This window comes from Tiliqua scincoides, chromosome 6 (genome assembly GCF_035046505.1).
Source record: "Tiliqua scincoides isolate rTilSci1 chromosome 6, rTilSci1.hap2, whole genome shotgun sequence".
Lineage (NCBI taxonomy): Eukaryota > Metazoa > Chordata > Lepidosauria > Squamata > Scincidae > Tiliqua > Tiliqua scincoides.
The window spans coordinates 71,260,889-71,279,943 of NC_089826.1; the positions used below are offsets into that span (position 1 = coordinate 71,260,889).

Consider the following 19,055-nt stretch of genomic DNA (forward strand, 5'->3'; position numbering starts at 1 on the left):
TTACAAGATGCCTTGAGCACCCTATATTTTAGAGAGAAAGGCAGGATATAAATCCTTTAAATACATTTGAGAAAGTGATCGAAACAAAGATAGGACAGATGGAGAAAGCAACTAAGCATCTGTAGGAGAGTACTTTCCTTATCATATTGTAAAATTGTAATTTGTCCCCTCCTCACATTCTTACAAATAAGGACCAGTGTGTCTCTGAGCATATCAGAGGGAAGCTAAGCTCCATGTAGCCTGGCACTGCCATATGAAGCCATGGAAACCAGCCATGAGAGCTGCAGAATCCTTGCAAAAAACTCACTGCCCTATACAATGTATAGGATTATACCCTAATAGGGAGCTGCAGTCAATGGTCCAGAAGGTCAAGGGAGATACCAGTTGAAAAAGTTTGGAAAACATTGATATAAAAACAAAAATAATCTGTACATACAAAATGTATCAATCAATTATGATGAGCCTATAGTAATATTTGTATATGTGAATTTTATTTTTCATTATTTTATTTTTCATTAGCTTTCCTGATGTATCTTTCACTAGTGTGTTTTTGTACGTTTGCAGTGTATACTGTATCCTGGATGTTTGAACTCTGAACAGAGTTTGCTTTAAAAATGTGTCATTGTGAGCAAAAGAAAGAAAATCAATTTTTTCTCTCACAGTCTTGCAATAGGAATCTTGAGGTGGTTCTGCAATTGTTTCCCATTAACAATGAAACTAAGGACCAGATAACTTGAGTTATTCAAGTATACAGAACAAAATATTCTAACATTCAGTAGTTTTTTAATAAGTACCTGCAGATAAAAATCAGGTCTAACTCTAGTACAAAAACAAAGAAGCCTTCTATGTCAGTGGTTTTAAACCTTTTTAGTGCAACAATCCCAATAAATAAGCAAATAAATAAATAAAGTATGAGACTGAAGACCTGTTGCCAATCATGTTAACCTCCTGGGACTTGCCACCCACCCTTGTCACAGCCCAACACCCACTTCCCCCTACCTCTTGTGCCTTCACAACAACCCTGTAAGGTAACAACCCTAGGAATGTGGGGCAAAAAGAAGCTGTGCAGAATTATATTAAGAACTCAGTTTTGATAAGGCAGTATCATTATTGGATTGGATCCAAGCCCTCTCTTGTACAGGGTTTGAAATGTTGCCTCAAACTCCCAAATGAGGCTTCATGACTCCACTAGAGTCACGACCCACAGGTTACACAGTTCTAGGTTATTCAATCCTAATACTTATGAGCAATTTTTATTCTACTTTTAGTTAAATCTTACCACGTTTCCAGTTCCACTCATGTGCTTCTCCCAAGCAATCAGCATCAAACTGGTACTGCCCATTTTTTTGGTAAAAATAATCATCTGTACTAAGAATGATTCCACTAGGGTTATCTTCTAGCAAAGTCCTGTAAAAAATAATGAAAATGTATCAGTGTTTTCCTCCCAACTTCCAGTAATTTCTCTTTAAAACATATACAATGTATCTGAGCAACAAAGTGCATAATAGACTATTTCAAATATTTATAGTCTTAATATTTTTCAAGTATTTATTAGCAAATTGTTTAAGAGGACAACTTCACTAATTTGGATCCCAAGTAGTTATGAAGATGAAAGCACTTTCTGAAATGGGAGATCATATTGTATAAGATGCTCTAAAACAAGATGTGAGCACCTTTCTGTTGTACTCAATGTTTCTTATCTTTTAAAATTAGCTAAATTTCAGTGGAAACACTTTAAACATTTTTTCTGTTTTTCTCATGCCAGTAATGTAAAAAAGTAAGGACTTCCCTTGTCATCAACAATCAAGTACTAGAACAGTTGCATTTTTTGGTAGGAAGCACACAAGTTAGCTGCCCAATGAAGATATAATGCTGAATCCCTACAAACCATGGTTTCCAATGAACTAAGGCTGGAAATACATGCTAACTCCCACTGCACCCTACAGAGCAATTCTGCACCCCACTATGAAGGACATTGCAAACAACATTTTGAGTCTGAAACCCCATTTTGAGGCACTCAGGGAATTCATCACAGGGAAATCTGTGAGCATGAGAATTACTAATTGCAAATATTTTCAGGAGAGATGCCTGTGTTATCTAGGTTGACCAGGACTTAAAGGCCAAGCAGCTAAGCTGACTAATTAAAAATTGCTTCCAGATGTTACCTGATGAGGAGGGGGGAAGCAACTATTGGGACAGACTGCATTATCCTTTTGATAGTTTGAGGAAACTATGGGTTCTGATTGGCCAGAATGTTTGAAAAGGCACATTCCTAGGTAAAAACATCCTTTTGGGGAGAGTCTAAATTGCCCTTCTTCGAAATGACCTGGCATGGCAAGGGGATATGCTTTTGGGGAGAGTCTAAATTGCCCTTCTTCGAAATTACCTGGCATGGCAAGGGGATATGCTAATGGAGGATGTTTTGCCACTCTGCACAGTCTCAAAAACTCTGGTTCCAGGTAGGATGAAATCTTGAAAGCTAGGAGTTTAGCCTTTGTTATTTTCTGTCTGCCTCTGTGTAATTCCCAACAGTATTCCAGTGATCTTTAAGTGCTTCTATCAATCTCTTAGTCATAAATAAAACTTTGAACTTTGCAGCAGCATGTGGTTTCAGTGGGAAAGCCTGGATTCAATACCTAATGCTAAATTCAATACCAACCAAGAAGTTATTCTATTTGTCTCCTGCCAGTGACCAGTTGGGGAAGAAATTCTTGGGCTTCCCAACCTATGGTAACCCAGCCTGGCTATGATAGGTATTGGCTGGGGGTAGCAGGCTCAAGCTGTTGTGGTGCTTTGCATTACATGTGCACCAATACAAAATAACAGTTTCCTTGAAAACTAGATATTGAAACTATGGTCTAAAGTAGATTTGCAAATCTGAATTACAAGAGAATCTGGTTTACATTAACAACAGCACACAGCAATAGTTGTTTTGTGGAAGGAGGGCAGAGAATCACTCTGGAAAAGAGAGAAGGGAATGCGAATTTTAAAAGACAGTTCTCAATTTATAAACTAGGAACTGCTCAGAGGCACTATTAACTTTTGTGGACAAGAGAGAAAAAGAAATATGGACTAGGAAAGATTATTTTGTATAAATGATAAAAATTGTGCATGCCCTATTCCTCCTCAATGCAATTTTTAGATACAGTATAATCTTGCTTAATATTTCCTCTATGTATATACCTAAGACTGCAATTCTAAACCCATTTACTAGAAAGTGAATCAAAACTTAATGGAGCTTACTTCTGAGTAAATATGCAAAGGATTATGCTTTAAGTCCAGAAAGGCTTAGGAGTAGACAGCAGCAAGGAAAGATTCACTAAAAGCTATGATTCTCAATTTTAGCCGATGAAGTTTTAGTACTGTACTTTAAAAATAATTTTAAAAATAAAAAAACAAACTTGAAAAAGATTCATCCCTGCTAAAACAAATGTTTTACTTGATAGGAAGAGCATATGGATAGTTCTCAGGTTGGTGAGCCACTTAAAATACAAGACAGGTTTGACAGTTTTTCTTGTTCATAAACCTTTCACTAAAAATGGTCATGATTGTCCCTTTTAAATATATCACATGAATAGCCTACCTTGCCAGATATGACTTGCCTGATCCTGGAACACCTCTAAGAAGAACAAGAACATGGCCTAAGAGAGGAGTCTTTCTTCTCATCATGCGACAAACAGGAAGCTGGTGTACTTGAGAGAGGTTCAATTTTTGGTTTCCATCTTTCTTTCCCCATGTTTTCTGTAAGGAAGAGTTGCTGTCCCGGGGCTGTGTGATTGCTTGAGGGGAACATACGTTTGCAAAACTCTTATAGTTTGAAGCAGGACTCCACTTTGCAGGGTTGACTGCTACTGGAGTTACAAAGCTATGATTTGTACTTTGTGGATAAAAGGAAGGAGCCATTAGATTCCAGGTAGGCTCCTGAGAATGCTTCTGAAGCATTGAAAAATATTGACCAGTCTCAGCAGGCATGGGATTCACATTTTCAAATGGTGCCAAATTAAATCTGGAACCTGGGCACAAATCAGGAACAGAAATACTTTTAGAATTGTTACACGCAGTCATTATATTTTCCTGTTTTTCAGTAACTAGTGAGTTACAACTAAAATTGTCAACTCCACTTGTTTCAGATTTAGCAAGTCCCTGGCAAAGTTGAACAGGCACACCATCTATCGCTGAGAAGTCTGAAACATTCTGTATTTGATCTGGATTAGTACAAGACATTTCCATGTTTGCTGGTATGACTTCTGGACTTGCACCACTGTCAAGTACCACTTCTGGCAAAATACAGTTCTCTGGGTTTTGTGCAAACGTATCCACATCGTCTAATGAGTTTGTCTGAATGATTGATTTCCTGAAAACCAGTTCAGAGGTTTTCTGATTATCTGGATTTAGTGCAGGGGAGAATGTTTCCAATCTTTCATTGTTTGCTTTCAGATGTTGCGAAGGAAGTACAGCACTACAACCTAAACTGGATTTTGTGTACTCTGATAACTCCTTAAAGCAACCAGAACTACTATGGCTCAAAGTCACAGACAAATTACCTGAGATATGGTCATTTTTTGAATCCCTCAGTTCACTATTTAGATTATGTTTCTCAGAAGAGTTCTGTAGCAAATAAATTAGTTTTTCAGATGACAAAGATGTTGCCAATTCTTCATTAGATTTCACAAACTTTAGGGCAGCAGAACTTTGGCCCTCTATTTCATTAGCAACAGAAGTTGGCTGATTTTCACCAACCAGCGATGCAGATATGGAATCAAAACCTGAGATTCCTGAGGAAAAAGTTACACCCTTAGCAGCTGTGGACAATTCTAGAAGATAATCCATAGTGTCTTCCACTGTTGAACAAAGGAGAGAACACAGTCAATTGAAGCAGTACTAAATTACATAAGAATTTCAGGAACACTGTAGAAACAAACACGAAATATAATCTTTTTCAGAAAATTACTGGTTCCAGTACATTTTCCCAGCTTCGAATTCAGTATTTTTCTATCCACTCTCCAACAATAACAAAAACCCATGAAGACAGTCTTGTTAAAGGATGCACTTCATAGTCACCCAAAGGTGAAAGGGGCCCTGAGCTGATCAGAGCAACTCTGAGGAGATGCACTGTTTACCATAGGATCTATTTAATATATAATAGATCCTATGGTAAACAGTGCATCTCCTCAGAGTTGCTCTGATCAGCTCAGGGCCCCTTTCACCTTTGGGTGACTATGAAGTGCATCCTTTAACAAGACTGTCTTCATGGGTTTTACAAAATTACAAAATGTTTGTTCAAAACATTATAGCCACAACCCAAGGTGTGATTATGTGAGTTCAAACTCATGTCAATTTCAATGGAATTCATGCATGCATAACTGTATGAGGGAAACAAGAAAACCATTATAGAGTAAAGCCAACAGACATTCTCAAATTATTTTGAAACATACTTTTCTCTAGCCTTCTAAGGTAAAAAAAGCTAGAGAATCAAGGTACAACTACAACAGTTCAAAAGAAGTAGAAGACAATGATGGTTAAGAGATGCTGTTCAGATCATGTAAGAACCCGCCTCCAGAAAGTGAAGGATAAGACAGAATCTTATGACCGAATGTGTCTTATCTCCAGAATGTGAAGAATAAGACAGAATCTTATAAGACATCTGTTGCAAAAACAAACACTGCATAAATGAGCACTGTGTAATTATATATAAAGACACAAGGGAATTCAAGTAAAAAAAATTTAACTGAACCATGTATTTTATTAAAATGTGTTTATGGCAAAATGTCAGTGAGAGTACAGGTCACTTATATATAAAAATACTATTTGATTCCTTTGACAGAGATGATGCAAAGCCAATGGAAAGCCAATAAAGAAATACAGGACCATGTTTTTGAAGTATCTGTTGCAGGATGAACTGCAAAAACTTGCATAAATGAATGTTTTTAATGACAGTGTTTTTAAACACCAACCCAAAATGAACTTAAACAAGACCAAAGTATGAAAATTGCAACAGACTTTTGAGGAGGAAGATGCTTGCAGCCCAGAGGACCTACTTCCTGGAACTGTGTGGCAGATTTGCTAAAACACCCTCTAAAAGACACTGATATGGCAAGGAAGCTCTTCAAAATAGCACAGCAAAGTCAGTTTTCTCTATTAGACCAGAAGGTTAATAGACACAAAGCTCCAGTTTAACTTCCAGATCTTTGGGGTTTGTATAGGCTAGGACATGTATCCATTCCACTCTGGTTGCAAGCCTTAATTTAAAAAATAAAATAAAATAAAATACTATCACTATTTTTTTTACCTCACAGACCTGCTACAAGTTTGAGAAAGCTGAATGAAAAAGACCAAAAAAAAATCTAGTTCTTCAAACTAGAAGACATATCTGTTCAAATACATTAAAAAATCCACGGTATGTTATACATTTAAAGGAAAAATTTAGCCATGAAATGCAAATGCTGACAAAATCAGGAACGTTGATTTACCTCTGAAATCACATTCAGAAAGCACCATGTAAACAACAGTAGGATCCAAGTCAGAAAACATTTCTGAAAGGCTGCTGAAGAGCTCTTCTTTACTGACTCCATGTGATGGCTGTGACATTGCAAGATCTACTGGAGAGGGTAGCACACCTGCAGCAGCGGCTGCAATTGACTCCGAGTTTATGGTCTTTCTTGAGGGGCTCACACCAAGATTTTTCTTTTTCTTTGGCATTTTCTTTTTCAAAGTTCACCTCCCTTGTGTTTTAATTGGCCCATATAATGCTGGTTACGTCATAAACAAGAGACAGTCATTTTTATAGACCATGCAGCCAGGTCAGCAACATCAAATCTAGAAGGGAGAGATAGGTCAAATATTTTAAAACACAGAACTAACAGCCCAATCCTGAGCTACCCAGGGAGGGCTGCTGCGGGAGGCGCCCTGGATCCAGCAGAGTGGAGCTCCGTGGATCCTCCTCCAGCCTGCCCCCCGGCACGCCTCCCTCCGCCCTCTCTCCACCTCCCGCTGGCCTCCCCCCTCCCTGGAACGCCTCCTCCCCTGTCCCCGCTCCCAAATACTGTTCCGCAGCTCGGTGGTCCAGGAGACCACCAAGCTGCGGAACCTGGACAAAATCCCCGCACTAGCCCAGCACCAGCCAGCGCTGGGCTAGCATGGGTGGGAGCCCGGCAGTGAGCCCCACAAATGTGCCTTATGGCACGTTTGCAACTGTACTCAGCAGCATGGAGCCATGCCACTGAGCTCAAGATTGGGCTCTTAGTTATTGTTTTCAAGCTCTTTGGTATACACAAAGAAGATATGAAGCTCTTGGCTTCATTTGTTCAAATTGAAAAAGATAACCTTTTTATAAAGGTTCTAAAAATTCATTTTCTGTTTTAACTTTGCCACTAGTAAAATGCGCAAGTGAAACACATAAAATACATGACTAAATCTGGAGAAAAGACAATTTGTTTTCAAGGCCAGAGATCGTGGTTCAAGTAAACGAGATGATCTTAGGAACACTCTCTCAGTCCAGATCTCCTGTCTGTAAAATAAGAATTAACGTAACCAGCTTCCGTTGTCAAAAAGATTATACTTTGTATTTTAAATGCTTAAACAAATAATTAACAGTCCAGTCACTCTCCCTCACCCTTGCAAATGTATTGAGGTGACAAGCTGTTTGCTCACTACTGAAACAGGAGACAAATAAACCTAATATACATCAGTTTTATAAATGACTTTAAAACATTAAAATAATTTATAACAAAATTTGTATCTTGACTCTCCCTGTAAATCACAGCTTTTCTATAAAAAAAGAGAAAATGTCACTTTTCTTATTATTCTTTATAAAAGCTGCCCGTCCAATTTGGGCTATCCTAGATGCAGGTAGCTGCCCAAATTCCCAGTAACCAATGGAGAATATGTACAAATATGTACAGCATCACCTATCAACTGAATTATGTCTATATAAATATTCATGACATGGAGGACACCTTACACAAAAGTCATTGCAATAAAGTTATATTGTGCGGCAACAGTTCCTGGTAGACTGCATCCGCAAGTAGCATCCACAGTTTTTATAGTACTTATGGCTATGTATGGGACAAGTTAAGGACCTCAGAAATTACCTCTACTGTCTGAAAATAAAGTGTTCTCAGACAAATTGAGAAATATAGACAAGGGCACCAAAGCAGAAGATTTGAACAAGTGGTGAAGGAAAGCCACAGAAGATAGGAAAGTATGTGACAAATAGAGATGCCACAAAAATCACATGATATCCAAGATGCAATAAAAATTGTTTTAATTCCTCACAGATAATGTTTTTTCAAACAGTTTAGCAGGTGGCAGTAACTGATTGCCAAGTAACTCATTTATCTTACAAAAGCTTCTTTTCCTGTTATTTTCACAAGATGTTATGACAGAAAATGTGCAGTAGGTTTTTCTTTAGCAAATTTCTCTGAGATAGTGACCTTGTATGATAACTCCAGACCTCACTGCAAAATGCACTAAATCTTTGGGGGATAGGGATGAAAAAGAGAGTTATAATAGAGTCTGAGAGAGGCCAGAACCGGAGTCACAACTTGTCAGCAAAACTGCAATCCTGCCTGCACCACAGCATGATGCAGTTGCACCACATAGGCAAGACTGACACTTTCTGCTGAAACTTCCCACTCACAACTGCCCCCCCAAATTTCCCCCCATGTTCATGACTTGACTGCTGCTACTCATGTTTTTCCCCCCACATCTATTGAAATAATGTCACTATTTGTTCATAATGAAACACTCTTAATTTCCACTTACAGGTTTGAAAGTTCTTTCTTCAGAAAAAAAACTTCTATCCCCAATAATATGTAATTTTCATTCCTCAAAACTAATGCCTAAGTACAACATCATAAACCATACTCCTCATTCAGAAGCCTTAAATCTGCACCAATTTATCTAAAGTCTGCCCACTTTGAAAAACAACATTAAAATCGTCCTTTCCTGCATTACTGTTTCAAGACTATGAAAATACTTTTTCATAGCATTTAAATTTTTTTAATTACTATAGACTTTTTAGAGATTCAGCTAACACCAGCCATTTTATTTATTTGTTTGTTTTCACATTTTTATACCATCCTTCCTCGGAGCAACTCAGGATGGTGTACATAGTTCCGCCCCTCCTTTTGTCCTCACAACAACCCTATTAGATAGGTGAGACTAAGAGTGAGTGGAAGAGAGAGCAGTTTAAAATTACTTCTTAATTGTGCTACCAATTCTTTCGTTCAATTGGCTTCACTGTACTAGCTTACTGTCCAAACAACTGGCACAAAGTGATTCACAATGAAACTGCAATTGGAATCAAGCAACTTGCTTTACTGTAAATCTTAACAATTCGTTTCAAGCCTGCAACTATATCTAATTTCAACTACATTCAAATATGCACTGTCACATTGAGCTGCAGCATAATTCTATACATGGAAGGAAATCCCAATGCATTCAATGGGGTTTACTCCCATTTATGACTGCAACCTTAATGTCCTTTTCTTAGTCTGGTAAGGCTCATCTCCAGGTCCGGCTGAAACTCTGGAACTCTATCTGAAACTCTGGAAAGTCATCATCAATTAGTGCAGAAAATAATAACCTACATGGACTGGAAGCAGCAGAAGGTAGCTTCATGTTTCCCTATTTTTCTTAGCAGAAGCCCCTACATACCTCATACCATATATGAAGTTGGCAAAATTTACTAATACCCCTGGATTTCAGAAAATTCAGAACTCTTCAATTTCCAAGACAGTTTTCAAATCCTGCTTTGTACAAAAGATATTTTAAATTAAATTTTCAATAATAATTTACAAAACACAGTCAACTTCTTGGGATTATCCCTAGGATCAATGGCTGCTACAACAAATCTATCTATATTAGAGTGCATAGTAGTGTGTTCAGAAGAAGAGCAAACTAAATTTAAACAAAATTGGATGCTTTAGTTATTAAAGACAAATTACATGACAGTTAAACAGCTTTAAAGGAAAATGCAAATGTTTACTCACTTCTGAGAGCGTATTACAAAGTACCATGTTCTTAAATATCTAGGTCAGCACATCAGTTCTTTTTATCTTCTAAGCAACAAATTATCCAGTCTGGATACTTTCCCCTTTATTAATCTTCATGTTGGAATTCATTAACCTACAATGAGGAAAAGCAGCAGCGTCAGAATTCAGATGCAATTAAAATCACAGCATGCCTGCCCATATAGGAGTGGAATTTTTAGTAACTTACTAGGGGCTAGAAAGTGGGCTATAATTTCCAGTTCAGTTCTAAGATCTCAGTTCAGGGCACTTCAGCAGAACTGACCTGTTACAGTAGCTCTTTGGCTTGTGGATCTGCTAATCATGAAGTAGGAGAGTACAGAAGTTCAGGGACACAGCTGCAGGAGTACGTTTTGGTCCAGGACACAGGACACTTTCCATTCTAGTGGAATATGCTAATATGATGCCATCTTATGCTAATATGATGATGCTAATTTTCTACAACAATTTTTAATATTTAAACATTTTTAGAGACTTAGGAGTGTGTTTGGTTTTCGATATTACTGTATCTAGCTCAGCCATTTTCAACCTTTTTCAGCTCATGGCACACTGACAAGGCACTAAAGTTGTAAAGGCACACTACTAGTTTTTAATTGCATTATTATGTTACAATTAATTTAATTAATATAACTAAGGGCACAAGACTAACCAGGTCTACTCAGAAGTAAGTCCTATTTTGTTCAATGGGGCTTACTCTCAGGAAAGTGTGGTTGGGATTGCAGCATAATACACTGAGGGCACAAGCCTAACCAGGTCTACTCAGAAGTAAGTCCTATTTTGTTCAGTGGGGTTTACTCTCGGGGAACTGTGGTTAGGATTGCAGCCTTAAATCATTACATGACAATGAAAAAAATTCCCCAGAAGCTTGGAGAGGGAGGTGTATGTGGTTTCTGGAAAGGAAGAACAATGTTTTGAAGCAGGTCTGTTCAAACTGTTATCAACTGATATGCTCTGAGATGCCAGGAAGTGGTGGCAAAGAGAGATGAGACTGAGCATACTGGAGAAACAGGGGGGGGGTGAGGGGCAGTGAGGATATGTGGCTGAAACAAGTGCAGGACTCACTGGGGTGGGGGGGGAGAGAGAATGGGAGGCAACAGGTTTTGAACTTTGGAGCATAGGGAAGAGGGAGGGGTGGGGAGGGGCAGTCAGAGGGGTTAACTGCAGTTATGATGGGGGATGTGTGTGCAGAAGTGGAGGAGGTGGGATGGGGGAAGAGAAAAGCATCACTTGGCTGCTCATGTATTCAAGAAAGAGTGCAACCAAGCTTCTGTACCTCTACTCAGAAGTAAGCCCCATTATAGTTAATAGGGCTTACTCCTAGGTAAGTGTGGATAGGATTGTGACTCAGTGCCCCTCCTGCCAAAGCCTTGCCAGGGGAGGCAAGGCAGGCAGGGTCACTTTGGGGTATTGCTGGCAAGGAAAAGGGTTTCTCCAGGATCCTCTTCCTGCCAGCTGCTTCTGGCTCCTACCTGCTTCCACCTTCAGGCACACTCTCACTCCTTCCTCGCTGTTGTTGCTCTCCCTGTTCCCACCTGCTCTTCCAGAATTCTCTAGCTGCCTGGCTGCCTGCCCAATCAGCACGCGAGGCAGGCAAGCAGGAGTGTCCAAGCCCCTGCAAGGCTGCTCCTTTTTCTCTTCTCCCATATGGGCAGCTGATGCTGCCTGACTCCTTGGCCCTGCGGCACACCTGAGGCAGCCTTATGGCACACCAGTGTGCCGCGTCACAGCGGTTGAAAACCACTGATCTAGCTGATGATATAGCATGGGTGGGTACACCTGGGCTCTGCATTGGAAAGCTCATAGATCTGAGATTTTTCTGGCTTTTGCCACCATCCCCTGCCATATTTTGCCTCCTCCTTGCCCCTGTTCTGCCAATCCCCATCTCCACCCTCTCCCATTATGTTTCACCCCTTGCTCCCCTTGGGAAGGGGCCCAAAAGAAACTCTGCGCGCACGCGCGCACACACACACACACACACACACACTCCAGATAAAATTCCTCTCAGAGGCCCTGCCTCAGATGTGGCAATTCAACCAAGAACTGTTTCATTTCAGCAGAGGAATGCAACCCATTTTTCTATTTTCAGGCACCATCCCACATTCCCTGTTCTTACAAATCCTTCTTTTCCAACTGCTTTCTCTAGGTCACATCTCTTGCTGGAGAAATATTTTTATTTAAAGATACTGTTATTACTTCAGCATCAACTCTTGCTACAGAACACTCAAGGTGGTATTTTAGTCTCACAAAAGCCTTGAGAGGTAGGGTTAACACAGCCATAACAACAAACAGCATTACAAAATTTACTTCAACATAAAATTATTAGTGGACCAATAAACAGCATCCTCTCTCTCATCTGCTTTTCTCAAAAAATCAGATTTTCATGAAAGTTAAGGAAGAGGAGAATGAGGGCTGGTGGGAAAGCATATAAATCAGATAAACCTGTACATTTTAAAGTAGCCCAACAGCAAGCTGTTGCCATTTTACTTCTGCATTAGCAACTAAGAAGGACAGGCTCCATCTCTCATAAACCAGATTTGGCTCAGTCCTCAGTTGCTGGGTCTTGTAATAATACTATGTAATATTGTAATATTACAATAATATTGTAATATTGTAATAAAACTTGTAATAAAAATATGTAATACTATATATTACATAATACTATGTAATAAGGTTTCAATTCTATTCACAGTTTCAAAGACTAAGTGCCACTAAACGGAATGGGACTTACTTCTGAGTAAACATGCACAGAACTACACTGCAGACAAGCACAGAACAACACTACACTGTCCATCTCAGGCCATGTAGTGTTACAGCACTAATAGAGATCATATAGTACTCTTTGAGGTTTCAGAAGCAATAGGAAAGTCTGCTGTTTTGCAGGGAAAAAAATTAAAAACTCAATGATAACTGAGGAGTTAAAAATTTCAAAAAGTATACAGAGCAATAAGTTTCAATTATAACACAGAGCCATCTAATTGCCAAGGGAAGAAACAGCAAAATTTCTTTGCTACCTGGTCCCAAAGAAGTTTCATAAAAATAAAGTATGGCCAACTCTTCAGCAATTTTTGGATACAGTATAATCTTGCTTAATATTTCCTCTATGTACATACCTAAGACTGCAATTCTAAACCCATTTACTAGAAAGTGAATCAAAACTTAATGGAGTTTACTTCTGAGTAAATATGCAAAGGATTATGCTTTAAGTCCAGAAAGGCTTAGGAGTAGACAGCAGCAAGGAAAAATTCACTAAAAGTCATGATTCTCAATTTTAGCAGATGAAATTTTAGTACAGGTGAACCCTTGTTATCCACGAAAGTTCCATTCCTGGACCCCTTGCAGAAACCGAATTCCACGTGATATCAAATCATGCAGATTGTGGGGTCCACTGGGCTCCAAATGTGACTAGAGCCTTGCACAGCTCCAGTCATCTCTGGAGGCTTCAGGCTCGGCTGAATGGGGCTCAACAGGAGCCCAGTGGACCTGCACTGAGCCAGATCTGAGGATCAAAAATTTGTGGGTAAGTAGGTTCAACCTGTACTTTTTAAAACAGCACAGCAGATATTTAAAACAGCACAACATCTGATTGAATGAAATAGAATGAATCAGTTGGGCAATACCCATGTAACTTGTTTATATCAGTGGAGAGTTAATTAAATTTACCCTTCTACAACTACTAATTTGCTCAATTGTCTTTGGCCTATCTCCCAGGCATTTGGGGAAGGGAAGGCACAGAATGACTAAGAACAAGTCAGTTAAAACTCAATTTAGCACAATACTAGAAGACACTTTTACACTCATCCCTATCCTTCAGCAAGTTGACTGTAAGGAAAATGATTAATTCAGGATAAAGAGAAAGAAAGAAAAGAAAAAAACTTCCTTGCTGAAGCTCTGCAGTACACCTATATAAGCACTCAAATATCAGAGGTCTGATTACAACAGGGTTAGCCTTCTAACCTGTCTGGCCATGAAATTAAAACCATGTTCTAAATTATGTCATCCAGCTTTAAAAGGCCATGTGGCAGTATCAGCAATGCCTCTTCACCAAAAGGAAAAACACAACAAACAGAATTAGTGAGGGGGCAGTGTTCTGCTGAAAATGAACATGTCTGTAAGCTTGAAACATATTTTTAAAGTTTTTTTTTTAAATAAGCACAAAAGAATCTAGAGAATTTTAGTTTAGAGCTTACTATTTGCCTTTTGCCACAAAGAAATTTAAAAATATTTGAACGTTTGGGACAAGTTTAGAAAGTGCCAGCATACACACATGCAAAAAAAGAATAAGGCAGTGAACACACAGAACACAGGTCTGCAACTATATTTAAATTTTTTAAACTCTCCAATTTCAAGCAGTTACTACTCAAAAATTCAGCATCAGAACACCATTTAATTTCAAAATTATGCAACTTAAAGAGCTGTCCGCCAAGAGAGGTCTATTAAGCCAGTTCACTAAACAAGTTCAGGGGAGGCAACTAAGATTTACAAACAGGCATTTCCACTTTATTCATTTATTGTATTCTGTCCTTTTGCCAAGGAGCTATGAGTGATGCGTGTCACTATTTTTCCCTTTTAGCATCAACAACAATCCTGTGAGATAGGTTAGGCACTGATTTAAGATCATTCAGAAAGGTTCAGGGTTGAGGGGGCAACTGAATACTGTATAGGTCTCCCAGCTCCTATCCTTCCAAAGTAAAGGGTTGGGTGGGCCAACATCAATTTATTGGGTGGGTAAATTGGGCTGCGTGGCCCATTTCTCTAAACACCTGCTTTTCCCAAGTCCCTGGGCAGTATCAATGAATCAAATCAAGAATGCTGAAGAACAGTCAAACTTTCTACAAGACAGAGAGACAAAGACTTCAGCATGAAACTTTCTCTTCTCTCACTTCCATTTTTGTTGAGTGCTTTGTGCGCATAAACATCCTATGCATAAGTAAATCTCAGTGTTTGACAGGACTAACTTGGAGTATTGAAGAGTGAAACATACTGAAGTCAGTGGGGTCTATGTCTGAGTAAACTTGCTTAGTTCCCCGCTCCCCTTTTCTTTTTCCTATCTTCCACTATCTTCCACAGACTGCACTTGCTCCCGGTGTGGAAGGGATTGTCACTCCCGGATTGGCCTTTTCAGCCACACTAGACGCTGTGCCAGAACCACCTTTCAGAGCGCGATACCATAGTCTTTCGAGACTGAAGGTTGCCAATACAATACAATCTTCCACTATGTACCCAATATCTTCTTTGAAGATTTACTGTTCATGTCTTAGGCCACAATTCTATCCTATATATTCTGTCCTTTTGCCAAGGAGCTAAGGGTGATGTACATCCCTGTTTTTACCTATACAGGAATGAGCCTCACAGGAATACATGGAACTTGCTTCTGAGTAAACAGGCATAACATTTCAGTGCACATTCTGAAGTGTTTACACTATAAATCTTAATAGTCCACTGTGGCAAAAACACAAAACATATCTCCTTGGTGTAGTCCAGGGGTGGCCAAACCGCAGTTCACGAGCCACATGCAGCTCTTTGACATATAATGTGTGGCTTGTGAAAATATGTTGGCTGAGCTCCTTTTTGCATCACAGTTAATATAAAGAGTAATAAAAATTTTTCAAGCTTTCAAACTATTCACCAAGCACAAAGGAGAGTCCACTGGATTAAAACACACATTTAATGTTCATGGTGAGTGAATATACTTAAGAACCTAAATGCTTCTTAAATATTGTGGCTCTCCAACATCTGATGTTTATCAACATGGCTCTTATGTTAACCCATTTTTGCCCAGCCCACAGGTGTACTCATTTGATCCCTGTTGTGTATATGTCACTGTTGGGCAGAAATTAACTCTGGCCACACCTGGTATAATCCTACTCAGTTATTCCCATGGGGGGGGGGGATGCTGGGGCTTACACTTAGCTGAAGCCAGGTGACTTTTAGTGTGCAATCCTATGCACACTTTCCTGAGAGTAAGCTCCACTGAAGACGATAGGATTTACAGGAACTTCTGAGAAGACAAGTATAGGCCTGTGCTATTATGCTGCAATCTTATGTACGCTTTCCTGAGAGTAAGCTCCATTGAAGACAATGGGACTTTACTCTGAAGTAAGTCTCTGAAGACAAGCATAGAATTTTGCTCTTAGGCTGCAATCTTATATACACCTTCCTGAGAGTAAGCTCCATGGAAGACAAGGAAACTACTTCTGAGTAGTCAAGACAAGCCTAGGATTGTGCTTAGGTTGCAATCCTGTGCTCACTTTCCTGAGAGTAAACTCCACTGGAGACATTTCTGAGTAGATACTACCCACACTTGACTAGTCTATAATGACTATATTGACTATAATGGGACCTACTTCTGAGTAGACAAGCCTAGGCTTGTGCTCTTAGCTGGGCAGTGGGTATACTGTACAGGGTTTTTCAGTCTCAGGGAGCATAACACTCTGGACAGGCTCAGAGGCACACTTTCTTGCTCCAGACGCCCAAGGGAGGGGCTGAGCCTAGAAAAGAGGCTCAGGGGGTCAGCCCCAGTGCCTGCTGCTGAGAAGGTGGGTGACTTGAACCAGGGAGCGGAGCGAGCCCACTAGGGGGACCCAAGAGCGTGAGAAGCAGGAGCCCGAAGGCCTCGCGGCTCTCCCCGGCGGGCGGGCGGCTCGCTCCCCTCGCAGGCTTCCCTCCCTTCCGTTTCCGAAGCCCACACACCCTCCTCCTCCCAGGGCGCTGGCTCAGAGCCACCCTTTACCTCACGACAGCAGCCTCCGAACCCGAGCTGGTCTCCGCCGCTGCCGCCGGTTTCCGAGCTCACGCAGGGCCGCCTAGGCCTGAGCGCCGGAGCGCCGCCGCCCGGCCGGCCGCAGAACTGCAGCTGGGGGAGCGGGCGGCCACGTGACGCCCCCTGAAGGACTGCTGTTGCTGCGCTTCCCTAGAGGCTCTCGGGCGCCCCCTGCTGGACCACTCCCCTTCTGGCAGGGGAGGAGGGGTCTCTCAGGGCCCAGCTGCTCTCGGGAGTGGGTCTGAACCAGGGATGGGTGGTGGGTGGGGAGGCAGGTGAGGCAGAGCTTCCCCACTGGAGTCCTTTGAAAAGCCATGCCGCGTGGTGCACAAGCACTCCCAACCCACACGCTCTGCACATCCCACCCACCGCACCACCCTGGTCTGCACATCCCTGGTCTTTCCTTCTCTGCCCCCCAGAAGTAGAGTTTCCCTGGCAGAGGGCATGACACCCCAGAAGTCCCACACTCAGATTAAGCCATTTCTGCCCAATGTTGCATATACGCAACAGGGACCAAACATGCACCTGTGGGCCAAAAATGGATTAAACCACTGAAAGACCAGCTACACCAGTGGTTTCCAAACTTTTTAGCACCGGAAGATCCACCTCCCCCAGGAGATAGGTATGGTGTCAGCAGTGGCCCCTGGTACAGACAGTGTAGGGTTAAAACCTTAGATAGCAGGGAGTGTGCTGCACAGCTGCAGTCACTTAGAGGCAACAAGACCCTCAGGGATAAAAGCATGTGGAGGAGGGAAAGTTTGTGTGTAAGTAGAATGAAGAAAGCTTGGCGGAAGGATGGACTGACTAATGGACTAACTGAACAGAGACCGTTGAGTGGTGAAGAGCTGAGGGAGTATTGCTGTACCTAGAAGAGCTGTTGGCAATCTTCAGTTTCGGAAGACTATGGTATCGTGCTCTGGATGGTGGTTCTGGCACAGTGTCTAGAAGAGCTACTGCTTTGAAAACTGGGAGGAGGGACCCTGCAGCCCTATAGGAAAGCTACTTACCTTCCTGTTGGTGCTGGGGTTCAGTAGTAGTTTTGTGTGCTGCTATGGTTGAGCTAGCTGTGGTTGAGCCAGGGGGACTAATTAGCTGAAAGTGGGCATATGTTCTCTAGAGCAACTTTGGAAAGGGAATTTGGTAAAACAGGGACCTGTGTTTTAGAATCACCAGAAATGATGTCATGCCCAGGAGTGACATCATCAAGCAGGAAAACTTTAACATCTTGATATGATGAAATCAAATGAATGAATTTAAGTAAATCAAAAGTTTAAAATAAGAAAGTTTAAAAATTCATTTAAAATAAAGAACCTTTCTGATCCTGCCAAACAATTGCTGATCTTTTTAAAAAAATTCCCCAAACATCCCAAAGGCTGCAATCCTACCCACATCTACCTGGGAGTAAGCCCCAGTGACTTTCATTGTTAAAAGCATAGACATAGTAGCCTGTTAAAAATGCTGCACCTGCTGTACTTTGGATCTGTAACATTTCCCCAAATGCAGTCATATACCATAGCATCAGATCTAATTTAAAAAAGAAGATACAAATTGAAATGAATGGGGTCCCAACAAAGAGTTAGAAACACTGAACTACACTGTAGTCCTTATCCTACTAGTCCAGCACAAAGGGGAGGAGGATTTTTTTTTTTCCAAAAAGAGATGCTGTAGAGGGGAATGGCTGTCAAAACTGCAACACCTCCAGCATGTTTCAGTCATGAGCCAGCAGCACATGGAGACAGCCAATCAATGTAAGTTGATAGGGAAACACCCTTCTGGCATTAGCACACTGCACTGCTCCTGACAAGGATTCCATAGCACCTCCCCCTGCAGGAGCTATTACTGGTAGTAAAGAGTCAGAAACAGTGGCCAGCTGGGAACCCCAGCACTCAGAATTCAAATTGCCTTCTGCCACTCTCAGAATCACACACTACCAAAAAGGATCTTTTACAGTATCCAAGGAAAGAAGATAGCTCCCTTAGAGCAGGCACACAGAATAAAAAGCTTCTCCCAGGAAAAAGTTCAGGTCCCCATGGGAGAAACCACTTGCTGGAAATATCCTTCTTTGCCACTATCAAGTTCATCTTTGACAGAGCAGGGGAAAAGGAGTAGCAACAGGTAGGTAGGTCTCAAACTCACACTGGCTAATCTGCAAAGCAGCTCTCATCTGAAGCTTCTCAGTCACAGCAGGAAACAAACAGCAGGATATATGATAAGGAATTGTGTTGTTGCGAATAACATTCTGCAGTGCCCTGAAAATGACCCAG

At 40.9% G+C, this 19,055-nt stretch overlaps 1 protein-coding gene across 3 annotated transcripts in view; it reads right to left on the bottom strand.

Moving 5' to 3' along the window:
* N4BP2 (NEDD4 binding protein 2) overlaps nucleotides 1-16,839 on the bottom strand; it is a 39,614-nt gene extending 22,775 nt beyond the window's left edge. Inside the window, exons 1-6 of one of the 3 annotated variants that reach the window (XM_066631848.1) lie at nucleotides 16,762-16,839; nucleotides 9,993-10,128; nucleotides 6,471-6,816; nucleotides 4,545-4,841; nucleotides 3,584-4,013; nucleotides 1,280-1,407 (exon numbers count right to left, since the gene is read on the bottom strand). In XM_066631848.1, the coding sequence (XP_066487945.1) occupies nucleotides 1,280-1,407; nucleotides 3,584-4,013; nucleotides 4,545-4,841; nucleotides 6,471-6,699 (1,084 nt within the window). In that variant the 5' untranslated portion in view covers nucleotides 6,700-6,816; nucleotides 9,993-10,128; nucleotides 16,762-16,839. Of the gene's footprint in view, nucleotides 1-1,279; nucleotides 1,408-3,583; nucleotides 4,842-6,470; nucleotides 6,817-9,992; nucleotides 10,129-16,761 lie in introns of all 3 variants that reach the window. The other 2 variants (XM_066631846.1, XM_066631847.1) reach the window with 2 other exon arrangements.
* Between the last annotated feature and the right edge of the window lie 2,216 nt (nucleotides 16,840-19,055).